The 27,889-nt window shown below is 39.0% G+C and overlaps 2 protein-coding genes across 9 annotated transcripts in view; one reads left to right on the top strand and one right to left on the bottom strand.

The window, feature by feature from the left end:
- The window catches only part of radil (Ras association and DIL domains), a 34,409-nt gene extending 27,398 nt beyond the window's left edge, over positions 1-7,011 (top strand). For 7 of the 8 annotated variants that reach the window (XM_074629664.1, XM_074629667.1, XM_074629663.1 and 4 more), the window contains 2 exons: positions 3,447-3,586; positions 4,080-7,011. In XM_074629664.1, coding sequence (XP_074485765.1) covers positions 3,447-3,586; positions 4,080-4,179 — 240 coding nt within the window. In that variant the 3' untranslated portion in view covers positions 4,180-7,011. The remainder of the gene's footprint in view (positions 1-3,446; positions 3,587-4,079) is intronic. The other variant, XR_012593264.1, reaches the window with a different exon arrangement.
- foxk1 (forkhead box K1) lies at positions 976-27,824 on the bottom strand. Its single transcript, XM_074629670.1, has 10 exons — positions 27,115-27,824; positions 20,655-20,870; positions 15,209-15,407; positions 14,936-15,082; positions 13,306-13,499; positions 12,819-12,991; positions 12,472-12,729; positions 11,761-11,934; positions 10,188-10,440; positions 976-1,884 (listed from the first exon to the last, which is right to left on the bottom strand). Exons 1-9 carry the CDS (start codon positions 27,627-27,629, stop codon positions 10,208-10,210), a joined length of 2,109 nt encoding a protein of 702 aa, XP_074485771.1. The 5' UTR covers positions 27,630-27,824; the 3' UTR covers positions 976-1,884; positions 10,188-10,207.
- Between the last annotated feature and the right edge of the window lie 65 nt (positions 27,825-27,889).

The following is a 27,889-nucleotide window of genomic DNA, read 5'->3' as shown; positions in this document are numbered from 1 at the left end:
GTCAGTTTGTCAGAAAGTTATATGAAACAAGTCATCTAAAGTATGTCAATTTTTTTTTGAAAAAGGTCATAAAATAGTATGTCCAAAGATTTTATGGAGAAAATGTCATAAAAAAGTCATAGTATTTTAGAAAATGTTATGAAAAAAGTCATAGTACAGTATGTCGAAAAATTTCTAGAAATAGGTCATAGCATAGTATAATGAAAAACAGTCATAGTATAGTATGTCAAAAGATTTCATGAAATAATGTCATAGTATAGTATGTCAAAAAATCACAAAAAAAGTTATAGGATAGTATGTCGAAACATTTAATTAAATAGTCATAGTACAGTATGTTGAAATCTCTTTTTAAAACTCATAGTATAGTATGTCGAAAAAATAAAAAATTCATAATATAGTATGTCAAAAAAATTAAATAAAATCATAGTATAGTATGTCGAAATATTTCATGAAAAAAGTCACTGGATAGTATGTTAAAAAAAAAAAAAAGTCGTAGGAAAGTATGTCCAAAAAAAGTCATAGTATATGTCGAAAAATAAAAGAATTCATAGTATATTTCGGAAGAAATGAAAAAGTCATAGTGTGTCGAAAAAGAAAAAAACTAATAGTATAGTATGTCAAAAAAAAGTCATACTTTATTATCTCGAAATTTGTATTAAAAATTCATAGTATAGTGTCGAAATTTAGTTTTTAAAAGTCATAGTATAGAATATCGAAAAAATTAAGTCATAGTTTATTGTATCGAAAAAAAAGTCAGTGTAGTATGTCGAAAAAAAGTCAGAGTATAGTATGTTGAAAATTTCATGAAAAAACGTCATAGTATAGATTTTGAAAAATGTCATGAAAAAAAGTCATTGTATGGTATATCGAAAAATTTAATTGAAAAAGTCATAGTACAGTATGTCGAAAATTTTATGAAAAAAAGTCAAAGTATAGTATGGTGACAAATTTCATAGTATGGAATAATTTCATGAAAAAACGTCATAGCATAATATGTAAAACAAAATTACATTTTTCACAAGAAATTTTCATGAAAAAATGTTATGGAAAAAAGTCATAGTATAGCGTGTTGAAACGTTTCATTCAGTTTTCAAGTGTACTATGACTTTTTTTCAACATACTATGACTTGACTATGACTTTTTTATCACTTCTTTCGACATACTATGACCTTTTTGGTACTCTTTTGTTGACATGCCATATTATGACTTGTGAAATAGATCACGGTGGTAGATATCTGGTTGGAATACTGGAGGTTGTGAGTTCGATCCTTATGTGACACACACTGAGTTTTGAGGGCTAACTTCAAATGGAGAAATCAAATAGAAAAGGAAACATTACATCAGTGTATTTGGTCAGATAGCTCAGTGTGGTAGATAACTGGATGGAATATCTGGTTGGAATGCTGGAGGTTGTGGGTTTGATCCTTATGTGACAGACTGTTTTCAGGTCTACCTTCTAATGACAAAGTCAAATATACGAAGAGAACAGAACCAAGTGCGTGTGGCATTGGTGGCTTGGTTGCTAAGTTCCCGGTCCTGGCTGCGGCAGAGCAGTGTTCGATCCCCACCCTCACATCGATGCCCGGTGCCCGACAGTGGAGTGAGACGAGCATCTCCTCCCAGGGTTTCGGAGAGATACGATTTATGCAAATTATACTGTATTGTATTTTGTAATAATACAAATTATACTGTATTGTATTTTGTAACAATACAAATTATACTGTATTGTTACAAAATAAATATAATATATAACCCTGAGGGAAACGGGATGGTTTTCTTCCTGGGGTGGTGATTGCTTGACTGAATGGCTGTGGTGACTCCTTCCGCAACTGCCTTGAACACCTGGTCGTGGCGCCAGCGGTAACGTCCAAGGCTTTATGGCTGCTGAGATGTTGAAAGAGATAATGAAGGGAAAATAAATAAAGGGTTAGGGTTATGCACTATACAGGTTAGGGTTAGGGTTATATATTATACAGGATAGGGTTATGTATTATACAGCTTAGGGTTAGGTTTTATATATTATACAGGTTAGGGTTATGTATCATACAGGTTATATATTATACAGGGTTAGGGTTATATATTAGGGTTAGGTTTATATATTATAAAGGGTTAGGGTTATATAATATACAAGTTAGGGTTATGTATTATACAGGTTAGGGTTATATATTATACATTTCAGGGTAAGAGTTATATATTATACAGGTTAGGGTTATATATTATACATTTCAGGGTTAGGGTTATATATTATACATTTCAGGGTTAGGGTTATATATTATACATTTCAGGGTTAGGGTTATATATTATACAGGTTAGGGTTAGGGTTATGTATTACACAGGTTAGGGTTAGGGTTATATATTATACATTTCAGGGTTAGGGTTATATATTATACAGGTTAGGGTTAGGGTTATGTATTATACAGGTTAGGGTTAGGGTTATATATTATACATTTCAGGGTTAGGGTTATGTATTATACAGGTTTATTTTCAGAAAAACAAAAACTGGGTTAGGGTTTATTTTCAGTAATATTTGTTACAATTTCTGGTTTTCTGTTGCATAACCCCCCCAGTCGTATCTCTCTCACTCCACTGTCGGGCACCGGGCATCGATGTGAGGGTGGGGATCAAACCCCGCTCTGCCGCAGCCAGAACCGGGAACTTAGCAACCAATGCCACACGCACTTGTGGCTGTGCTCTTCGTATATTTGACTTTGTAATTAGAAGTTAGACCTGAAAACAGTCTGTGTCACATAAGGAAGTGAAAAAAAGGTCATAGTATGTTGAAAAAAGTGAATAAAAGTCCTAGTATAGTGTGTCGAAAAATTTCATGAAAAAAGTCATAATATATTATGTTGAAAAAATTAAAAGTCAGTTTAGCATGTCAAAAAAAGTCATAGTATAATATCTTGAAAAAATTAAAAAAGTCAGTTTATTATGTCGAAAAAACTTCATAGTATGTCGGAAATTTCTTTTTAAAAGTCATAGTATGTCGAAAAATGGAAAAAAAGTCACAGCATAGTATGTTTAAAAAAAATTCATAGTATAGTATGTCAATTTCTTTTAAAAAGTCATAGTATAGTATATCGAAAAAATTAAAAGAATTAGGATTAGTAGAGGTTTTATCTCTATTTTTTAACTTATTTTGCAAGCACAAGGAATTACTGTATTTTATAGTAGAATAACTGTTGTCATTTTGATTCAGTGTTTAACACATAACTAATTACAAATGAATGACTCAATAAATTGTGGAGAAATCCCCACATGTGAAAGTTCAATAATTTTTCAAGTGTCCTGTATACGTTTTAAAGCACACCTGCCAGATATTAAGGAGCAAAATTAGTGGCCAAGTATTTTCATTGGTTGCAGTATAGATTAATCAATCAGCTCTACCAGATGCTCACCTCAATAATGGACCCACTCATACAGTACAACACCTCTCCCTCCTGCAGCACACTCCTCTCAACGCTCCAGGCATTTACATCCGGACTCTGATCCCTGACGGACCTGCTGCCTCCGATGGCAGACTGAGGATCGGAGATCGCATCCTGGCTGTGAACGGGACCAGTCTAATAGGAGCAGACTACCAGAGGTACAGGGGATGTTCCAGTGGTGCTGTTTGTGACCTTAACAATGGGCTGCTGTAGATTAATGATACTACTAGGTGATATTGACTTTGATGACAGAGTGAACAGTAGGAATGCCAATTTTTTTTCTAACCAATAACCGACAAGATTAGTGCGTTTCATGCAGCGGTGCCGTGGTTTTAGTGCCTAACAAGCCGCCCAGCTGCAACGATGTCGATGCACAAACGGGTTAAATCCATCACCGGCTGTGACAAGTGACAAGCCGCTCCTCTAAGTTTTGCTCAGCTTTTTATTACATTTTTTTAACCAGTTAAACAGTTAATTATTAACATCCCTAGTGAACAGTCATCCTACAATGTTAACTATACCCATGGCTGTCAGCCTCTTAAGCCGATTGATTGGTGCGAGCCCAGACAGTCATCGTTTCTCTGTCTCTGCTGAGCTTCACGTAACTGGACTCTCTTTCTCTCTCTACTTCCTCCTGTACGCTCTTTGCAGCGCGGTGGATCTGATTCGTCTGGGAGGAGGTCGCCTACGTTTCCTAGTGGCCAAATCTGACCCCGATGTCTCAGAGAAGATCAGTGCCTCCTCCTGCTGACCACCTCTGAGCAACCGCTGCTCCACTAAGACGCGCACAACACGGGACTAGAGGTAGGACAGCGAGACGACGAGGGTTAAATGTGTGCACTGATGACCGGCGTGAAACACACACCCCATGCGTACATACGCAGCATGAAATATGAATGTGAAACCTAGCGTCAGCACAACACAAAGCCAAGCAATCAAACTGGAGATAACGCTCCATGACTCCACTCCACAGCTGCCAGACCTGCTTCCCTCACGGCGACTCCTACTGGGTTTGTGTGACGGACCGAATCCCTAACCCACTGCGACATCAAAGGAATATGCTGTGATGAAAAGTTGCCTAATTAATCAGCGTTTGAGGCTGGGTGAGGTCTAAATCAGCCAGTATGCAGTCTGTTGTGGTTTAAAGCACAGTAGATTGTAGGCTTTTACTTTCTCTTTAGTCAGTGCTCGAAGCATGTGCGCACATTGGACTTTTTTCCACCTGTATTTTAAAAATAATTTGTATTAGTAATTCAGACATTAAGTAGCATGGTAAAATAGCTACCCAGCTCTCAGACAAAGGGACTCTGAAACTGTCGGACACAAACTGAAAATGTTCTTTACGATTCTAAAAGCATTTGCAGACAACAAGGTGAACGCCTGATGTTTTATAATCCTGTTTGTTAGCAACTCCCAAAGCACCATCACTGTCTGCTCAACAGACTAAACGATTGTGTATGAATGTTGACTTTATACTGGAGAGTGGGGTGGAAGAGGAAGCAAACTCAAGACATACAAGCCCAGCTCTCCCATTTCACATTTAACCTCATTGCTGGACTCTATACCTCCACTGGGAAAAGAGATGTGCAGCTGTTGTGTGACATTGATTTATTAAATACTGGATCATCAAGACAACATGCTTCCCTTCAGAGTTTCTGATGCACAATCCTGGCGTGTATAAACCACACTTTTATTGTGAATATATGCTCTATGTATCTGGTTATGAGGTGTAAATAGTCGTTTGTAAATATTTAACACTTGGTCACATATTGTTTGGACATTCAAAAGAGAAACTGCATTTTGGGAACTACTCAATCATTTTTTTTCTGAAATATATTGGTCACTAAAACCTGAAACCTTCTGATGGAAAAAAAGAAACGGTAATTTATGGAAGGACTCAAAATGTTATCAATTTAAGTATTATGAACAGGAATACAACTTGTGCTCTGCAGAACTGCATGTTACTGCTCACACAGGTTGTTCGCTGCAGTTTTGCTTAAAAGGGTAAATACACCTAAATTACGGACAACGCTTATTTTACCACTAGTGGTATCTAGCCGTGCAGATTTAAGGTTTCAGGCTACGTTTTGAGATTCTTGTCTCTGAAATTTCTGCCTCCAACTCCCCCCTGGTTGTTCACAGTATTGTCAAAGTAAGGGATAATGTACAGCAAGCCGGTCATTGTTGTGAAATAAACCCCGAGAGGGCGATGCGACACCCCTGGGTTTATTTCACAACAATGTCCTGCTAGCTGTACATTATCCCCCTTATTACACGGCTAGTTACCAGAATTCAATCATTTGACACAAAAACGGTCCTCCAGAGTCCGACATCAGAACTGCACCCATAGCAACAGTCTGTTAAAAAGAAATAACAGACCGTAGAACGGCGTGATTGACCAATTGGAGTATTCAACAAAGTCGTTTAATCATTACATTTAAAACATTCAACAGCGGTCGTCTTTCCTGACTTAGTGTCCCAGTTGCTCTGGATAATCTATTGACCTCACTATGGTTTTTAAAATAAATATTTCTTTGTTGTAAAGTAGTCCCAATGAAGACTGTTCACTGTGAGGTCTGTGGATTATCCAGAGTAACCGCAACATTTCGTCTAGAAGAAGTTGCTGATTATTCTTCTTTTAAAGTTGCTTTTCAATGCGGTGCGCACAAAACAGGATTCATTTCACCTCCGTTGTATTGGGGTGGAGGCAGAAATCTCAGAGGCAAGCAAAATCCAAACCATCAGCACGGCGAGATACCAGACAGGACATGTTTTCATGTAATTTGGCTGGACTGACCGTTTAAAAAAGGCCCAGCTAGAACAACAGGTCACCTTTTTATAAAGTCCTTAATTCAAAGATTGGGTCTCTACAGAAAAAAGCCAAAAAGAAAAGGTATCACACCCATATACTATATTTGATTAAGTTAAAATAGCCAATATTTTTACCTGATAAATGATCAAAACTAATTGACTAATCGTTTCAGCACTAATGTTGACGTTATTGTTACTAGAGGTGTAAATCATAAGTTTCATCACAATACGATATATCGATTCTTTGGACAACCATTCGATATTTGCTGATATCCCAAAGTCTGCCACGATATGATTTCAATTTGATTCAATTCAGGGGCCTGCGATCAATATGAGACAATTTCATATATATGTAACAATCAGTTACATTCATATCAACTCACAAAAAGCAACTAAATTAGGATTTGACAATTACAATTTGTTTTACTGGGCTCTTCCTTAAGAATTTCAAAATAAAGACGTATCTTAAAGATGACGTTATGTGTCAATGTTGATCGTTGAATTGTTACACTGTTTGGTTTACTGGTTTTTTATTATGATTTACACAATGGTTAAAATTTAAGTCTGAACGTTGTTTCTTTTTTTTTTTCCATCAGCTTTGTTTTACTCTCCACTTTTGATTCTGTTCATTTCTTTGCAGTAACACATTTTTATTTTTGTGCATTTTAAAGTTTGTATGACATTGACCTCATGCATGTCTATTCTTCTCTGCTCATTATTTATACTGTTGTAAAAATGATGGTACTTAAGAATAAAGATTGTTGGATACTTGCATCTGTCTGCTTAGAAACCCAATGTCACCAAATGTAACAACAGGGTGACAGAGACTGGAGACCGAACATGGCTGACACCTGGTCACATAAGAGAAGACGATGTTAATACTTAGGTCAATGAGGAATTTTAATTTGTGCTACACATTTTAACAAATCACAAAAAAAACAGGAACATTTAAAAATACATATACTTCTCTATTTCCAGAATGTTTACGTATTGACGACAGCTGTTTTTACATATAGCAAAATATTTTTTCCCGAAATCAGAAAAAATACCTTCTAAATAGCTTTGTCATTTAGCAGATAGAGCAGCATACAATCATTACGCATCTTTTTTTTTTTTTTTTTTTTCTAATGTGCAACAACAATCACTGAATTCTTGCGCAAATTGTGCCTGATTGCCAGCTAAAAATGAGGCCTATGCGAGGACATTCGGGAAAGCTAAAGGCAGAGTGAGAATGAGAGATTAGAGAGGAAGGTGAGGGGGGAGAAAGTGCTGAAGAATATCTAATTAAGGCAGTGTCTGTGACAGGGATTTGCCAACAGCGTGATGCCTCTGTGGAGACTGCAAAGACAGAAACTGCTCACTGAGGAGAGGTAGACTGGGAGAAAGGTTAATGCATTTAGGGGAAATTGAAAGCAAAAGAGTGGGGAGCCAGTAGTAGAAAATAAGTCCAAAGTACCATACAGAAAGAAAGAAAACGAGACGAGAGCAGTTGAAATTTGTGGTCATGTGTTGGTCCCCGCCCTTCCCCTGATAAAACTGATATAAGTCTACTGCTGCAACTTAACTGTCACTATTGTAGTGTTGCCGATCATGTACTGTTAAAGAAGCGCTGTGTTAACTAGCTAAAAAGGTAAAGCTGTCTAAAGGTTAAAATAAAATGACAAAACAAATGTAGAAATATTTAAGGCTTTAAGGATTATTACAATAATGCTTTTCTGTGCTAAGACAAACAAAACTGTACGCACAGGCTGTTCCATTTCTCCTTTTACCACTACTGAAACAAGAGAAAAAAAAAATTAAAACAACAATCAGTTTGTCTACATTAGGTTAGCTCCACTTCAATCAACTCCAAATAGTTGCCTCTTTTTGTTTGCCCTTCTCTGCTGTCCAATCACCCAGATCGTCCGGAATCTGAGGAGCTTCACACTGATAAACCAAACTGAGCTGAAGTGAAGCGAAAACTGCAAAGTCCTGGTTTGTTATTCCTGGATTTCCTCCGATCTCTTCTTCCAAAACAATTCCCACTTCTTTCTTTTTGTGCTTTACAGAGAAGGCAAGAAGGATAGACGCCTCACATGCTGGTCTAGGCCTTAATACTAACATCTTTATTTTCCAAGGCCTCGATCAGACAGAGGGGGTTTTAGCCTGAGGTTTTTTGTAATTGTTTTCAATGAGACTGAAGCGTTTTGCATCTCTGAGCGCTTCGCATTTATCCGCTCAGTGCTCCTCGCGTTTTTACAGAAAAGCCCCTGAATGCCTCGAGTTGAAAAGAATTCAACTCAGAACGCAAAAGCTCCCGACGTCGTAAGCGTTTTTTTCTAGGGCTGTCAAAGTTAACGCGTCTTAACACCACTAATTTCTTTAATGCATTAACGTAACTTGAGATTATAGAGGGTTCAATTTTAAAGCTAGAGTGAAGATATTGGTATCATATGAAACTAGAAAACCTAAGGAATCCATAGGTACCAACTACGTCATACAAGCTTGTTGTGTAGGAGCCTAAATAAAACTTTTGGCGAGGAAAAACTGACATGGCCATTTTCAAAGGGGTCCCTTGACCTCTGACCTCTAGATATGTGAATGAAAATGGGTTCTATGGGTACCCACGAGTCTCCCCTTTACAGACATGCCCACTTTATGATAATCGCATGCAGTTTGGGGCAAGTCATAGTCAAGTCAGCACACTGACACACTGACAGCTGTTGTTGCCTGTTGGGCTGCAGTTTGACATGTTATGATTTGAGCATATTATTTATGCTACAGTACCTGTGAGGGTTTCTGGACAATATTTGTCATTGTTTTGTGTTGTTAATTGATTTCCAATAATAAATATATACATACATTTGCATAAAGCAGCATATTTGCCCACTCATGTTGTTTTATTAAATACTTGACATATCTCCCTTTAAAGGTAAATTTTGAACAGAAAAAAATGTGATTAATTTGCGATTAAATATTCTAATCGATTGACAGCCCTGTTTTTTTCTCATTGCGGTGGTATTGCTGGATACCCGGAGCTTTATGACTTTACCAACCGTAGTTACGAAGATCTGAACAGAAAACAGCAGGAGGCAAATTAGTGTGGTGCTTCAGATTTCGGGTAAGTTGTTTTCAATCACTTAAACTGTACTATTAACTATTTGGGTTGCGCACAGTACATGGTTTGTAATAAGGTCACGTTGGCACTCATTCGGTGGTTGCCTAGCAACAATTAAAAAAAGACGCAGAAAACTGCAAAAAAAAAAAGCTCTGTCTGATCAGTCAACAAAAAGACAGTGTTTTGTGCCTCACATTTTCAACCTGCAAAACGCGCTCTGTCTGATCGGGGCCTAAGAGAGATATAACTTGTTTTTCAGTAAGGATTGCCTTGTGATGAGTACAATCATATTCTTAACAGTCTCCAAAGCCCCATCAACGGTCTGGGTATGCACAGCCAGGTCCTCTTTGTCCACGATTGTGTCAAACTACACAATATATCAACTCTGATCGTCACAGTTTCTTCTGTAAAATGACTCTGATCAGAAGTGCAGGAGTTGTTTTGGCCTGAGAGTGACGGTAACTGATGCATGTGATCCATCAACTTGAGGAAAGGCTGTATCTGAGATATTATCCAACATTCACATAGTAAAAGTAGTGCTGAAATGATTTTAATATGCATAATTCTCTCATAAGCTTAATATCCTTACTTGCGTTGTCAATGAACAAAGGATTACATTAAAAAGACTGTAAAGCTGAAAATGTCCTGAAAGATTTACTTGCTTTTTACATTCAGAATGTATTTGAAAGTTTTCATCTATTTTTGACCAAAATATGTTCCTTACAATTTAATTCCCTTCTGTTGAGAGAGGCTGCCTGTACATGTTTTTGGCCGTGTCGGCTGCAGTCATATCAAATGAGTATAAAAGGCGAAGCAGTTAGGGGACCATAAGGAGGCTGTCCATTGGGTACCTGGTAAGAGGCCCTGGCTTTTACTTCCGAGGGTCGTGGGTTTGTGACATCATGGCAACGATGACGGGCTGCTGAGCGGGCGTGACTTGATGCTGAGCAGATTCAGTCCCACCCTCGTCCTCCATCTTCGGCCGCTTGGCCTGGGGCTCACCTGGCTGCTCAGCTAAAGATTCTGCACTGGGCTGTCTGCTCACCAGCACTGGAGGGGAGCTGGAGGCCTGGGCAGCCAAGATCTGGAGAGGACTACTCAGGCCTGGAAAGGAAAGGAAGAGAAAAACAAAAGTTAAGTGGAGTTAGTATCTGGATGCCTTAAAATTCATTGATGCGGTGTCCAAAAAATAATGACAATGACTTTTATGACATAACATACTATGATTTTTTTTTGACATACTATATTTTTTTTATGAATTAATATAACTTTATGACATTTTTATGACATACTACACTATAACTTTTTATTACATTTTTTTATCATACTAAACTATGACTTTTTTATTATACTATATTATGACACTTCATATCTTTTTATGATTTTTTTTAAATACCATACTATGACTTATTAATGACATTTTTACTATACAATAACTTTTTAATAAAAAAATGTATGACATACTATACTGTGACTTTTTATGAAATTTTCATGGCATACTACGCTATGACTTTTTATGACATACAATGTCATTTTAAGACATTTTTTATGGCATATAATACAGTGAATTTTTTTAAGGTATAGTATTTTATGGCATACTAGGTCTGCAAATTACATACGAGGAGATTTAAAGCTTTCAGAATAGTTGAAATAGAGTTTCTCTAGTGCCTGTGCTGGTGTAGGTAAAGCTAACTGCTTAAAAGACTCAAATGACATGAGTTCTTGACAGGGGAATGCATTATAGTTTATAGTATATAAACTACAATGTATATATAGTATAGTCCATTTATTGCCTCCATTCAACTCTTGGTTTTCTGCAGTATAATCATAAGAAACAAATGCATACATCTATGAACTAAGCAATCAATCTATCCATAGATAGAGATGTAACCAAATCTATGGTTACAACATAATTCAACAATATGATGTCCAGAAAAAAACTAACACTGTCAGTAACGCATGAGGGAAGCAGGACTGGAGACACTTAAATGCCAGGTCTGTTTGCTCTGAACTGAACTGAAGTAATACGTCTCCACCTGAGTAGATCTGAGCTCATCTGGAGTCACTTACTCCCATCAGGAGAGCTATGTAATAGATCTCTAAGCCCTCTAGGGGCAGTGTTCCTCAACAGTACAGAGGGAATTCATAACAGTAGTCCAGGAAAGGACGCCACATTTTCTCAAATTTGTCGACAGACCCTCAGAGTATAAACCTGAGTTTCTCTAGTTTTAAGTGCTGTATGACATCTTTTAACCATAAAATGTAGCTGGGAGGTGATGGGTTTTTCCCTTTTAGGAGAACTAGAATGCATGCCTGTAACTTTATAAAGATTGCTTAATCCCCATCTTTTAAGCAAAAACATAAATCTAGTTCCATCATCGGGACTGGTCAATATGTAAGGCATCAATTGGTGAAAAATCTTACCAGATGCATTAGCAAGGCTGGTTGCTGTGGCAACAGCAGCAGTGGTGTGTTTGCCGTTCTGAGTAACAGGACGAACAGGAAGTTGATGTAAACCTAGGGCCAGGTTTCGCCCATCCCCGCCCTGCACCGCACTGTCCACAGTCTGGATCACTCGCTCTCTGTTCAGCTGGGCTTCTTGATAGAAACACAAACACACAATGCAAACATGTAGAAGCAAAACTAACCAAATCGTTTATGGAAGTGCACATGTGTGATCCCACCAAAACTCAAAGATGTGGTTAGATTATGTTAGTTATATTATTTATTGGTTCATGCACATCCAAATCCTCAACCCACGTGGACGTAAAAGTGAAGAAACAGTTACCAGACGTGAACATAACTTCATATATATAACATTATATTGTTAACAAAGAGCTTTACAGTATATACTGCACCAAGCTCGGCAAGTAAAATCTAGCAACATTCAAACGCAAGAAAATATGTCCCTATGTAATATAATAAGTGACACATGGTCTGGATTTTGACCGACAACGTTTTAAATAATTTATCTTCACAATCCTGCAGGAAACGCAAAAACAATTATAAAATACAACATGCTCACAACAGCTGTAAATAGTTAAAACTGGAGATGAGCAGATCAACTTATGTAATGATCAGGTACTAATGTATCACATAATACAGACAAATAGAGCACTTCTAAAATAGATGTACCTCTGAGCTCACTGTTGCCCTCTGCTCCTCCAACAGAGGGAGCGCTGTACCCATTCGGAGGGTTGGAAGTTAGAGGGGCGCTGGTAACCACCCGCACCATGGTGATAGAGGACTGAGTGGGGTTCTGGAGCACGTGGATGGGCTGGACTTGGCCGCCGCCACCTGGAATGAAAGCAAGGGCTTTCCCCGGGCCTGAGGGCAGGGCTTTTGGGTGAGGGGGTGCAGCCATGATGACATGCTGACCATGGGTAGGTGATCCTACGCAGAGACAGAAGCAAACAACAATCTCAGCTGTATAGTGTGTGTATGTGTGTGAAAGCCTTTGAATGTAATTTATGTAGGCTTACCTGGGGCACTCTGAGAGTACCTATACTCAGGTACAGATGACAGTTTGTTAGCCAGCTGTTCGTGGTGGTCGTGGGGGATAGGAGAGCCCTCCCTGCTCAGACATTCAGGAGTTTGCAGCCCGCTGGATGGAGGAGAAAGAAGTCCCTGGTGGGTCGGGGATGCAGGAGCACTCCTGAAAAAGAACAAATGAAGGGAAGAGAGACAGAAGAAAAAGGAGAGAGAGACCAAAGAAATCAATTAATACATGAAGAGACCTCTAGTAACATACAGAGCTCCTTCACTGCCAGTGCCCTCTGCTGAATATATCAACCTAGAAATTAGACTTACTTTGTTCTATCCAATCAAATGATAGCCAGGAGCAGAAGCAGAGAGAAGGGAGAAAGGGTTAACGGAGTCAAATCAGAAGCGACAGAGCATGTGTCTGAGTGTGTCCGACAGTCTTGTGTGTGTGTGTGTGCAGCTGAAGGCCGCAGGTGACCCACTTACCTAGAGGAGAGAGGTCCAAATGGCGTCCTAAAGCAAGCCACCCCTCTTTGCCGTCTTTTCCTGAACGCTTGCTCCACCAACTTGCTCTCAGAAGCAGAATCCACACGCCAAAAACTCCCTTTGCCAGGCTCGTCCTGAGAGCGGGCCACTTTCAGAAAGTAGCGGTTGAGAGACAGGTTGTGTCTGATTGAGTTCTGGAGGGAGACAAAAGCAGTATTTTTTTTTCACAGTCACACAAAAATATTAATTTGATAGAATATCTCACACAACTCTAAACAGGACAAATATTTCAGGACACAATTTAATTTTTTTATTCTGAAATTATTGAAAGTAGTTGTAGCTATATAACTGTTGATAAGTCTTCTGATTTCATAATACAGCCATAATCTTCTAAATGTTACCAAGCTAACCTTCCCATTAGGACTGGAACAATTCACATATCTCCCGATTTGATACTATCACGATACTTGGGTACCGATTTGATATTTATTGCGATTCGATATTACGATTTATTGCGATTTCTGTTAACTTGTTTGACGCTACACCATGAGAAAAAGTTGAAGCACACTTCCAGGGAAAATATCTAAAGTGATACATTAAAAATGTTTGATTTTCAGCATGTACGTAGTCAGAGATGTCCTGGAGTCAAAAATAGCAGTCACTTTGAATTGCCCTGTTGTTGAAATGTGCTATACAAATAAAGCTGCCTTCCCTTATCTGCCTATCAGAAATGATTTATTATGTTTTTCCCAGCAACCCAAAAATCCTTACAATAAAGACATTTCCGTCACAAATTAGTGGTATTTTCTTTTTAATTTAAAAAGGGACATGTAATGTTTTATACTTCTGGTGAAAATAATCCAAATAATCTTAATTTCATATGTATTTTGTAAATACAGTCCCCTTTGTTAACACCTTATTTTGAAAACCGGACGTAGTCACAAGTGTATACTTTCACTAACATCACCAAGTCCGCTGTTAGCTCTTCGTAGCTCTCCCGTCAGCTCCGTTCTCTTTATACATCCATGGTCAGCTCCATCAGGACCGTTTGAATGCATTTAACATAAAAGTCAGTATATGGGTGCTGTACAGTTGTAGCGTTGGCTGGTTTGACCACAGAGATGCGAGTGATGGCTGGCTTGACCGCATGTTACCGCAATACGATAACCTTTCCTGTCCATGACAGAGTTAGCATGCAGCTCTGCTTTTCCTGGTAATGTATGAAACCCAAAGTGTTTCCATATTTAACTGTATGTGCAGTGTTTTGAGTTAAAATGTGAGGGTGCAGGTCGTATCCATGGAGACCCTCCGTCGTTTTTCCACTTTCTGCGGTTTGTTTTGGTGATGGATACGTAACGGATAGGTAACCGATACGACGTTACGTTATTCAGACTACAACAATAAAAGCGGTAACGTCCTTCTACCTCCGCATAGACTCAAATGAAGCAAATATATTGATTCTGGCATTAAAAAAAATCAATTTCAAAATCGTAAAAAAAAATAAAATACATAGGTGAATCGATTTTTTCCCCCCAACCCTACTTCCCAGACTGTGTGGCTGTTAAGTTTGGATTGTCATGGCAAACCATGGAAAGCCATTACCATTCAGTTCAAGACAGAAAGACCCTACCTGCCAGCCCTTGTCTGCAGTGCGATAGTAGGGGTAGTGTTTGGTGATGTGGGCGTAGATGCCACTGAGAGTCAGCTGTTTGTCCTGGGCTGAAGAGATGGCCTGGACGATCAGCTGTGCATAGGAATAAGGTGGCTTGGACTCATCCTAAAGGAGATACAATAATTAATATCCACACATTCTCAAGCACATATTGTACAAGCAACCTCTTTGAAGATTAAAAATGATGTATTCTTTGACAATTAACTAATGTTGATGTTACTGGGTCTTCACCTTGGGGCTGTCTCCACCAGCCGACTCCCCCCGCTGCTCACTTCCCCCACCTCTCTGCTCAACAATGCTTCGTCTCTGCTCAGAAACAGCCTTGGCAGCATATTCAGCTGCTAACTGGAGGTCAGAGGTCACGTTGCGTCCATAGCGATACCCTGATGACCCTGCCCCTCGTGGACTAGCCGGACAGGAGTTAGGAACACTGGAGAAGAGAGGAAAGAGTCTGTGTTAACGGCTTAAGGTGGTGGATTAAGGCCACTTCAGTCAGGGTAAAAATACATATGCAGGATGCATTTAATCCCTTCTTAATGAATGAGCAATCAATGATACGAGTCATAGCTGCTGTGGTCGCTACACAGCTTCATAGTATCACTTAGCAGCTGCTCCTGGGACAACAGGTCAACAAAGTCTCACTAGACCCTTTGGACAAATACAACCTATTATGTATGTGCATAAACAAGCAATGGGAGAGATTAACCTAATACAAAATGAACTGATGAGTCAAAATGAAGCTCGATTCAAGCAGATATGTATTATAAATGTCATCCATCAGCCTCAAATTGCATAAATCACATTCTGAAATGTCCCTTCGTTACGCCAAAACAAAGCCCAAATTAGCAATAAAAACTTCCTAGAATCACTAATAAACCATTACATAAACAAATGGACTTGCATTTATATAGCGCTTTTCTAGTCTTCCGACCACCTGAAGCGCAGTAAATAGCGAAGCGGTCCACTTCATTACTTTGTATTAATGTAATAAATATACAAATGTCAATTAGATGGTAATCTGCATTAGAAATGATGCACAACAACAAATTTGGTTATAATAATAATCCGCTTGCATTGATCTATTTGACCCGGATAGACATGATCACTATAAGCGGTTTCCACTGTATACCATTTCTGCCAATAGTCTTATCAATAGTTACACACTGGTGCTTTAATGGGATGCAAGAAATAAATAGACACAAATAAAAATAATAAAACACACGTCTTTCTGATAATTGTTTTATCATAATCTTATTATAAACTGTTAATTGTATTTTAATTTGAAAAATCTAGTGCCGCTTAAAACAAGTATTCCATATCAAAACTGGTATTTTGAACATAATCCTTTTAGCACATTAGTGACAAATTTAGTGCAATAGTACAAAGACATAATTTGTCTTACACACACACAAGAGCTATTTTGGAAAAATGATTACAGCTCAGCGAACAGCTAGCAGTTCTAAACACCTAAAGTGATCATAAAACGCACAACAATGAGAAAAAATACTCAAAAGTATGTTAATTATTAACTAGGTTTTATCTGGTGCTGTTGAGACAGAACACAAGGAAAACCCAGTAACTTATACAACACACACCTGCTTCTGTTAGTACAGTAAACACTGGTTCCTGGGAGAGTCAGTGTGCTTTGATTTGCCTTTGGCAACAGAGCCGAAGATACAGAGATAGTAACACAACACACACAACACACACAACACACACAACACACACAACACACACAACACACACGGAGAGAGATATGTTTGTATTTTTTGGCTGGGGAAACGAGGCTGCAGGCTCTGTTTTGCAAGTGACTTTGTAAGCTCAGCGTTGAAAAATGAATGAAGACAACCAGATACTTTTAATGTGTTCAGGGACATCTTAAGTATTAAAACATGATTGTATCTGTATATCTACATACTTAAGCTTCATTAAAAGTTATGTGTGCCTCCATGAGGGAACACAGGTTTGTCTTTCCTTTGACGCTATAACAACAACCTTTTCACCCCCTCTGCATTTGTGCATGGGCCAGCAGAGTGAATGCTGGCAGGGGCAGAAGAATGTTATTGTATACAGTTCATTTAAGTTGCCAAACAGGAAAAGTGACTCTTAACACCCTGGGAAGAGACGCTGGTGGAGTTTAAGTGGGAGCACATGCTTTTACACAATACTTTTCTGTTGTATGTACTGTATGTGGATACTGTCAAGGAAGGTGGCACAACAATCTGCCCGAAAAAGGCCACAGTGAATGTGGTGGAGAGATGTATGAGCAAGCGTCTTTACTCTGTGTGTGTGGTGTGTGTGTGTGTGTCCACGTGCGAGAGAACAGGAGCTGAGTGTGGGGGGGGGGGGGGCTCTGAAAAGGAAACCAGAATGGACGGAAAAACGGCCTACAGGCAAAACAATCTGCCCGATAGCCAATCACGCGCCTCGAAGCTGCAGCCATTCCATATAAGGCAGGCACACACAAGCTGACATTGGTGGGGATGTAGAAACCAACACTGGCCACCAGAGGGTACAATCAGCACCGCCATGCTTGCCAGTAAGCACATGCTTGTATACATTTATAGAGCAGTGATTTTTAAACATGTGCTATCGCAGCTTATTAAGAGTGCAGGTTTCCATCTCAACAGATACACTGCAGCAGCTGATGAGCACACCATCAACCAGAATGGTGATTATCAGTGAAAATGAGCTGATAGAGTATGTGGTTGGTAAAAACATTGCAGGCCTTTGGGACAGTTTGACAGGAGTAAATCCAAAGGAAACAATGCCTCACATGTTTGCAATTGCATACACATGAATAAACATGTACAGACCCAAGGCAAGGTGAGAAAGTAAATTGCTAATATACTCTGATAGTTCTTAAACACATATTGTATGATCTATCATACCGTTATAAAGTGCTGTTTTGTGAAGCAGTCTAGGTGAATGTCCCTCCATCACTGATGCCCATTTTGAATAACAAGCAACCTCCTATCTTGCCAAAACAAAAAGTGTAAAATGTAATACACTTGTGTTTAATTGATAGAGCAAATCTTTATAAACCTCATGACTGATGTAGCATAAGGGCTGCAACACAATTATTTTGACAATTATTTTGTAAATTAATCACTTGATCTACAGATAAAAAGTAGGGCTGTTAATTGATTAAAATATTTAATCACGATTAATCGCATGATGGTCCATAGTTAATCAGGATTAATTGCAAATTGCAAAATCATAACATGGCAAACTGCAGCCCAACAGGCAACAACAGCTGTCAGTGTGTCAGTGTGCTGACTTGACTATGACTTGCCCCAAACTGCATGTGATTATCATAAAGTAAGATGTCTGTAAAGGGGAGACTCGTGGGTACCCATAGAACCCATTTACATTCACATATCTTGAGGTCAGAGGTCAAGGGACCCCTTTGAAAATGGCCATGCCAGTTTGTCCTTGCCAAAATTTAGCAAAAGTTTGGAGAGTTATTTAGCTTCCTTCCCAACAACCTGGTATGACGTGCAGTACCAGCAGATTCCTTAGGTTTTCTAGTTTCATATGATGCCAATATATTCACTCTAGCTTTAAAACTGAGCCCACTATAACCTAAAAAAACTAATTTGTGTTAACGTGATAATAACACGTTAACTTTGACAGCCCTAAAAACATATACACAGTATATCGACAATAAAATGCTAATTAGAACTTTATAACTCCCCAGTTTTTGTCCTCATATTGCTTGTTTTGTTAGACATGGCTGGTATGCACCAACAAGGATTATTTTAAAATCCCTTTTAAATCATGGTTTAAATAATGTTGCACCAAACCCTAAAACTATCTTAAAATTAAGAAAGATTAAATTGAAACCTCTCTTGAAATGTCAGTTTAGTTTTTATTGTAAATCTAGATTAAATTTAATTCTGTTGCTCCAAAACTTTAAACTTCCATTTAAAATGTGATCCTATGAACTTTAAAGTGGCAGTAGGCAGTATATTTTTGGCAAAAATTCCATAATAACCTTTCAGCATATTGTAATTCAAGTGTTCTGAGAGCTAACTTCACTTCTGCAGCTCCTCATGGCTCTGTTTTCAGGCTTTAGAAAATCTAGCCCGTGACGGGAGACTTTGACCAATCACAGGTCATTTCATTGAGAGAGCGTTCCTATTGGCTGTTCTCCGGTCATGTGACCAGAACTTGCCGTTCCTTCACCAGATTTCACAATGGCAGCGGCGTCACAAACTTTCTCATTTTACAGCTAAACAGTACACTACAAGATGATTCTGAAAACATTTGAGGAGAGAAATAGGCATTAATGTAACATAATATTGATTCATATTTGATCAGCGCTGCCTAGTTTGACCGTTTGGTCAGAGTTCACGAGTGACTGACAGCCGGCTCTCATAATCAGCAGATGGACAGCAGACCTCAGATCAGCTCTTACTGCTTGTTTTCCTCCGGTCTGTGAAATCTTGCAGATGCCGTTAGGAGCACCGGAGGACACAGAGGCACATGATTTTTTTCAGGCTACCTGTTTCATGAACTACTGTCAGGATATAGCAACCGTTTTATAAAAATAACTTTTTTTAATCATATTTGCTCCAATCTCTCCTACTTCAGCTCTAACTTTACATTTAAGGTTTCACTTTTGAAATGGCTGCCTTTTTGAGATGGATTGATTCAAGTTCCTTGAAGAAAGTCAAGGGACAGACTCAACCCAGTTGAGTTTTATGATACTGCTGCTGAATTTCTCTGAAGATACGGGTCAAACAGGGAAACTGTTATGGAGCTGAACAGGAAGATTGCAACAAGAGGCAGTCTCTGTTTTCCTTATTGTGCTGTTCTTTGTTTTTTTTCTTATATTATTTGGCCATACTGTTCAATTAATTCAGCCAACAAGTTTTTCTCAAAGGAGGAGAAATTAGAGCTAAATTAGAGAAAAAATGTAACGTTTTGTTAAAGGAACAGTGTGTAACATTTCGGGGATCTAGTAGCAGAAATGGAATACAATATTCATAACTATGTTTTCATTACTGTATAATCACTTGAAACTAAGAATAAATGTGTTTTCGTTAACTTAGAATGAGCCCTTCATATCTACATAGGGAGCGGGTCCTCTTCACAGAGTCCGCCATGTTGCTCCACCATGTTTCTACAGTACAGAACGGACATACCAAACACTGGCTCTAGAGAGAGCCTTTTGCTTTCGCAGACTGCAAAACCATGGTACCACCAGCCGACCGGCCTGGTCACATTACTGCAGTTTTGGAAAGGGAGGAGTGCGCAGAGGGGTACTCAGTTGGTTGCAATCTGCAACCACACCACGAGACACTGCTAAATCCTACACACTGTACCTTTAAGGAATACAGCATATATTATAATTTGGGTAAGCAAGCATCTCCATATTCATTCAACTCCATTTAATTCTGGTTTAAACTTGAATTTACTAAATTGAGATCAGCCTTAAATTGTGCAACAGAGCTCTGCTTAATTTGCAATCAGGATTTACTCATTTTAAACCTATTTACCTAAACTCTGATTAGAACTAATCTTAGATTAAATTAATCCCTGTAGGTGCAAACCCAGCCCAACTGTCAGTTTACTATCACATAAAAAAAATGTATGATCAATCAATGTCCACCTGTTGGGGTTCATGTCATTGTGTGTGTGTGTGTGTGTGTGTCTGTGGGTCTTTCCTTACCTGATGGTGCCTGTGGGCGAGGGCAGCGGAGAGCCAAATGACCTGATGTGCTCTTCATGCTGCTGCATTGTGGGAATGCTGATTTTGAGGGGGGAAATGTGGGGCAGAAGCGGGCGAGGGGGAAGAGAGGGCTGCTCCCTCTCTCTGTGATCATCAAGCTGCAGGAGTGACATGAACTGGATCTTGATTACTGTACTGGGAAAACGAAACACACACCTAGAGAGCAGGATAGCAGGAGGGAGAGATGGTGGAAGGAAAAAGAAACAGAGGCAAAGTTTGATTAGTGCATTCTCTCCTTTACAATGCTCTATAGCTAATCATTATAACCTATTATTCTATAGACTGTTCTGGAGCTTTTAATCATATCACATGACCTTCCTCAGCAGATGGAGTTTACCCAGTTGACATAGAAATGTACATGTTTAAATTTCCATTTTTCTGAGAATTTAGCTGCTACAATTAATCAACTAGTCGTCAACTATTCAATTAATCGCCAACTATTTTGATAATCGCTTAATCAGTTTGAGTAATTTGTAAAAAGTAAAGTCAAAAGTCAAAATTCTTAAATGTGAATATTTTCTTTTTTTCTTTACTCCTCTATGACAGTAAACTGAATACTGTATCTTTGAGTTGTGGACTAAACAAGACATTTGAGGACATCATCTTGGGCTTTGAGAAACAACATGACATTTTATAGAACAAACAACTAATCGATTAATCGAGAAAATAATTGACAGATTAGTCAACAATGAAAACAATCGTTAGTAGCAGCCCTACTTTACAGATTTATTGTCTTTAGACTCAAGCTTCTTCTCTTAAAGTGCTCAGGAAAAAGGAAATTTCAAATCTGCCACAAATGACAAAATGCTCGTCTTTTATTTAGAAATATGAACCCATATCAAGCAATGGCACTTTCTTCTTCACTAAAGGGATTTGTTTGTAATATAAACAATATCTTTAGTCAACACCTTTTGTGAACAAGAAACTAGTCTGGCGTAGACTAAACACAACACCCGCTAACCTGCATTACCTCTTCTTTATGCAGGTCTGGACAACAGCCTCAATAAAAGCAGGGATTAGTCCATGCTCAAGTTAGTTCAAGCATAAACAAAATCCCTGAAAATAAGTATGTGTGTGATGGATTGAGTAAATATTTTACAATGGAAACTTAATGCCTAATGTAGGTTTTGATGTTTCGTAGAGGGTTCAGGCAGCAATATTCAGTGTAGTTAAGTCTTTGTGACTGCAACCATCCTATCTGCCCAAATATGATGATTGTGCCTTTGAGCAAGAAACTGAATCCCTACTAATTCTAGGGGTGCTGCGCTCCGGCTCAGACCTCCCTGTGGAGATGAACAAATGAAGAAAGAAAAAATCCACACAGAACCACAAATGTGTTGTAAGCAGTTTCAGACAGTTAAATCTGTGTTCCATCGTTTCTCTATAATTTGTCTTCTGAAAAATTGCAGCTGCTAATCCGATGCTGGACCCATGTACAGTCTGCTCACAGCTGTCTCTGCCTAGAGCAGGCCATCCTCAACAACTGACTGTCCATACAAGAAGAGCTCTAGTGAGAGAGGACAGAGACTTGTGGCAACTCTGAAGGATCTTCAGGGTTCCACAGCTGAGATGGAAGAGACTGTGCATACAACACATTTTGCTTATTTCCTTCACCAGCCCCAGCTGTATACCAGAGCAGCAAAGAGAAAGCCACTGTTCAAAGAGCTCACATGACATTTTGAATAGTGTTAGTGCTAAAGAGCATGTGAGAGACTCTGAGACAAAGTGGAAGAAGGTTCAATAAGTTTAAAGGAGCTCTCTATGGAATTCAGAGCAAATCTATGATTGAGGCATTGCCTCCGCACGGCTCTCAATGTGGCGATGACTGAGCTGGCTGCTTGTAGCTAACGGAGCTTACAGTACAAAAAACGGCAAGAGTGCTGACAGAGCCAACAGTGTTAAACTGGGGGGGAATTGGAGGGTGGGCTTCTGCGACGACGTCGGTCGGGACGGCGTTATCAGCAGTAACCGGCATATGAGCGCAGGGCAGAGCAGCGGTCATTAGCTAGCCAGCGAGACACACTAACATGGACTAACATGCATGTGTGGCTACGTAAACAAAGCCTAGAGAAGCTCAGATTACAACAAACACAGAGAGTTGACATCATTCTCTGCTCAGGAAGTCCCTCCCCTTCTGGTGGACCACCATGAGACCTTGTTTCTGAAAAAATATGAACAGTAGTCAACGGCGAGAGAAATATTTTTTTGATCCCATTTGAAATGCGCCATGAATCAATGAATGATGTTTGTCAATTTAAAACATAATTTTGCAAGTCAAGAAAGTTGCATTTTGTTGTAAGACTGTGAAATACGAAATTAGAAAGACTACACACCCAAAAGTTGCATAAGTGACTCTCTCTCGCTGAAGCTACGATTGTTGTGTGTTTCGTACTGGGATGTACTCACACCAGCTCGTCCTTTCGCATCCCGGCTGATAAAAAGACCAGGAGTCTCTGGGTAAAACACATCAGGTAAGATAATGTTTCATCTGTGCGTGGAACATAGCTAAGTTATCTAGCTAGCTAGTGTTGGTGACGTTTATTGTACGAGATGAGGGATGTAGTTCACTGAGCAGTTTCACACAAAACTAAATGATACCATGACAAACCTACGACAAACTCACACTTTCTTGACTTGCAAAATTATCTTTTAAATTGACAAACATCATGTGTGTGATTCATGGCGCAATACAAAAGGGATCAAAAAAATATTTGTCTCTCGCCATTGACTACCGTACATATTTTATACAAAATAAGGTCCCATGGGGTCCACCGAAAGGGATTTCGCCTCTCTATATTAATGTTCTGAATGTCATAGAGAACCTTTAATGGGACCACAAGTAAGCTACCTCGCCATCATACTGGCACTTCACCTGAAACACATCATGACCAATAGTATAGCCTACTGTGTGAATGCTTCACTGCTGCAGGCCACTGAAGGCTTGAGAAGGTAAGAAGGTTAATAAAATGCAACAAAATACAAAAACAGAGTCATAAAGAAAATCTGCTGCAGCCTACAGGAGAACTATGACTTGGGATAAGTATTTTACAGTAAGACAATAACCCCAAACATAAGGGAAAACCCATACATGAGTAACTTAAAATCTGAAAATCGAGACAGGACTTGAAAAGTGCTGCTCACACTGAAGAAAACTGGGAATAATTGGCAGTCTCCAGATGAATCACGATGATACAGACTAGACCACACAGATTCAAAGCTGTAATTTTAGCCAAAGGTGCCTTTACTGAAGTTTGACTTGAAGGGGGTGAATACAGGCAACTTTGTGTGTTGTTTTGTGCTGTATTTGTACCTTCAACAATGTGAAGATGTGTTGATATCAAAGTATCTTCCTGCTAAGCAGTGTCACAACGCCTGATGAATTCAATGTGATTTAAAGCTGTCATATTATAATGTATATAAGTGCTGTAAAAGTACCATGAAAACTAAAATTAATTGCCCTCTTCTATAGTTAAAGATGTTCCAGACTTAGCTCAGCAGTTTTCCAGCTAGCTTTTATAATCCTGAGACAGGCCCAAGGGCCAGAGCCACACATGTGCTGAATGTGGCCTTGGTTTTTAGTCTTGTGTTTACTCCATGTGCTCCTGCAATGAGGATGTCATTTCAGCCTGCACTTCCTGTTCAATAGCCGACACACCCCCAAACAGTCTGTGCAGCCAATCAGAGAAGATAAGAGCACCCTCCACCCTGTGATTGACACACACACACACACACACACACAAAGTCAAAGCTTTTAGTTGTTTAAGAAGCGACCCCATTAAACGAACCAATGAAAAGCAAATATTTTGCACTTCACGGTGGCACAACTACGACAGTAAAGCTAAAAAAACGTATTCAAACCAACAGATGGGTTCCCTCTTGATACAAAAACATTGAAGCATTTCATGTTTCATTACAAAACAAACACACCTTTACTCACTAAGACTCATGATCTGAGCGGTCAGGGTGCGTTTGTTTACATTAATGTTAACGTGACGGCGACAGAAAGCTTCACAACTAATAAGATAATCGGCCTGAAACTGTTTGAGACTGTTGAGCAGCCAAAAAGACTCATGTGGGGGAAAAATAGTGTTTTAAAGTTTGGATATTTTAGAAAGCAAGCTCTACCACAGAATGACTATGTGTGAAATATCAAAGGAACTTTTCTTTTTTTTTACATTTTCTAACTAGCTTGTAGGCCAAATTAAGCTAAGTTTACTAACAAACTAACAAATTAAAAACATTTATAGTTTCACAGCTCAAGTGGAGAAACATTGGCTTATTATGTAACAGCTTCACCGTCCAAACTTAAGGTTTACAGTGCACTAAACCAAAGCTACCAGGCTCTGATTAGGGGTGCCATGACTAACTTTGTATCCCCGTTTGAACATGGGGATTGTTATAAATTTGGACCATAAACTATTAAAAGAATTCGTAGTTATGTGTTCATGTAGCCTGTATATCATTTATAGATGTTTTAAAGTTTGTTTTTGGTGTCCTGTAAAGGGGGTGAAACATACTTCAACAGGGATACTTAACTAAATGGTTTAGGGCCAAATACATTTCTGATCTTCTGCTATATGTTATGAACCATCCAGACCTCTCAGGTGATCTGGATCAGGTCTGCTTAGTGTCCCCAGAGTCAGAACTAAACATGCAGAAGAAGCAGCGTTCAGTTTTTATACACCAAATATTTGGAACAAGCTCCCAGAAACCTGCAGGACCAACTCCAACTCTGAGATCTTTTAAATCAAAGCTTAATACTTTCCTGTTTGCTGCTGCTTTTATTAAACTAGATAATGATCTTATACTGCACTAGAGCTTTTACTCTTTTGTGTTATACTCTATTTAATAGCTTTTATCCTAGCTTTTAATTTTTTGCTTGTTTTTATTTTCTAATCTTTAATGTTTTTATAACTGTTTTAATTATGTCTTGATGTTCTCTTGCACTTTGTCTTAATGTTCTTGAATGTTTATGTAAAGCACTTTGAATTGCCCTGTTGCTGAAATGTTCTATACAAATAAAGCTGCCTCTTACTCTTGTGTGTTATACTCTATTTTAGCTTCTATCCTAGCTTTTATTTTCTAATCTTTAATGTTTTTATGTTAAAACTGTTTTAATTGTCTTAAAAAAGCTTAAAAAAAGCTTAAAACTTTCCTGTTTGCTGCTGCTGCCTTTTATTAAACCCAGATAATGATCTTATATACTGCACTAGAGCTTTTACTCTTGTGTGTTATACTCTATTTTAGCTTCTATCCTAGCTTTTTTTTCTAATTTTTAATGTTTTTATAACTGTTTTAATTATATCTCAATGTTCTTTTGCACTTTGTCGCAATGTTCTTGAATGTTTATGTAAAAACACTTTAAATGTCTGTTGCTGAAATGTGCTGTACAAATAAAGCTGCCTTTTACTCTTGTGTGTTATACTCTATTTTAGCTTCTACCCTAGCTTTTGTTTTTAAATAAATTACATTTATTTTATATAAACCCAGATAATGATCTTATATTGCACTATAACTTTTACTCTGGTGTGTTATACTCTATTTTAGCTTCTATCCTAACTTTTATTTTAAGCTTGTTTGAATGTTTATGTAAAGCACTTTGAATTGCCCTGTTGCTGAAATGTGCTCTACAAATAAAGCTGCCTTGCACTTTTATTTTTAGTTTGTTTTTATTTTCTAATATTTAATGTTTTTTATGTTTTTATGTTAACTGTTTTAATTATGTCTTAATATTCTTTTGCACTTGGTCTTAATGTTCTTGAATGTTTATGTAAAGCACTTTGAGTTGCTCTGTTGCTGAAATATGCTCTACAAATAAAGCTGCTTTTTACTCTTCTATTCTAGCTTGTTTTTATTTTCTAATCTTTAATGTCTTTATGTTTTTATAACTGTCTTAATGTTCTTTTGCACTTTGTCTTAATGTTCTTGAATGTTTATGTAAAGCACTTTGAGTTGCCCTGTTGCTGAAACGTGCTCTACAAATAAAGCTGCCTGGCCTTTTACTTTTATTTTTAGTTTGTCTTTATTTTCTAATATTTAATGTTTTTATAACTGTCTTTAACTGTTTTAAATTATGTCTTAATGTTCTTGAATGTTTATGTAAAGCACTTTGAATTGCCCTGTTGCTGAAATGTGCTCTACAAATAAAGCTGTCTGGCCTTGCCTTTTAGTTTTACTTTTAGTTTGTTTTTATTTTCTAATCTTTAATGTCTTTATGTTTTTATAACTGTCTTAATGTTCTTTTGCACTTTGTCTCAATGTTCTTGAATGTTTATGTAAAGCACTTTGAATTGCCCTGTTGCTGAAACGTGCTCTACAAATAAAGCTGCCTTGCCTTACTCTTAACAACCATCCAGCCACCGACAGGTAGCAGCTATGCTAACCGCCTGCCTGCACTCACTCTCTGGGTAGCGCCAGTGGCGGCGCCCCTCTCCGCTGGAACACCCCGTCAACGAACACGCCGTTCTTGCCCAAGCACCGGAGGGAGAAGCCCGGCTGGCTGTCGTCTCCGTCGCCGTTGTCGTTGTTGTCGCTGTAGGTGACCTGCAGGTGTCGCCGTGAAATGAAGCTCGAGTGACCCATGTTGATGTCCACGGAGCCGTGAGACGAGTTCCGGCCTATGGTGACCGTCCTCTGGCGCATCACGAACTCAAAGTCCCGGCCCTCGAGTCTGGCCAGGGCCTGCGGAGCAGGACAAGCGAGGCGCACGGGGAAGAGCCCGGCGGTGTTGTTGTTGCCTGGGCCGACGCCGCCGCTACGGGCTTCCATCATCATCGGAGGACCCAGGAGGGCGAGCGACGGCTGGTGGTGGTGGTGGTAGGAGTGCGAGGTCACCGCGACGCGGACGGGACTGCATGGTGCCGACTGGAGAGCCAGCAGAGCTCGGGCTCCGGTGTCGTCCCGGTAGTCTGCCATCTTCTTTCCGGAGGGGTCAACACACTCACAACACACACACACACTTTACTTCTCTCGCACACACACACACACACACACAGCAGAGAGAGAGAGTTGCAACGTGAGTTTTTCGGGGCCAGGGCACTTGTTCGCTCCGTGGCTGACGGAACAACATGGAGTCCGAGATCCGAGTGCAAGAAGTGGACCGGAGTCTGCAGCAGCAGGACCGGGACTGGTTGCTGCTGGTGTGTAGGTCGCGAACGAGCAGGTTCAAAGAGCCG

The sequence above is a fragment of the Sebastes fasciatus genome, chromosome 3 (assembly GCF_043250625.1).
Source record: "Sebastes fasciatus isolate fSebFas1 chromosome 3, fSebFas1.pri, whole genome shotgun sequence".
NCBI lineage: Eukaryota > Metazoa > Chordata > Actinopteri > Perciformes > Sebastidae > Sebastes > Sebastes fasciatus.
Note: the sequence above shows the minus strand (reverse complement) of the source record. Positions and strands in the feature narration are given on the sequence as shown.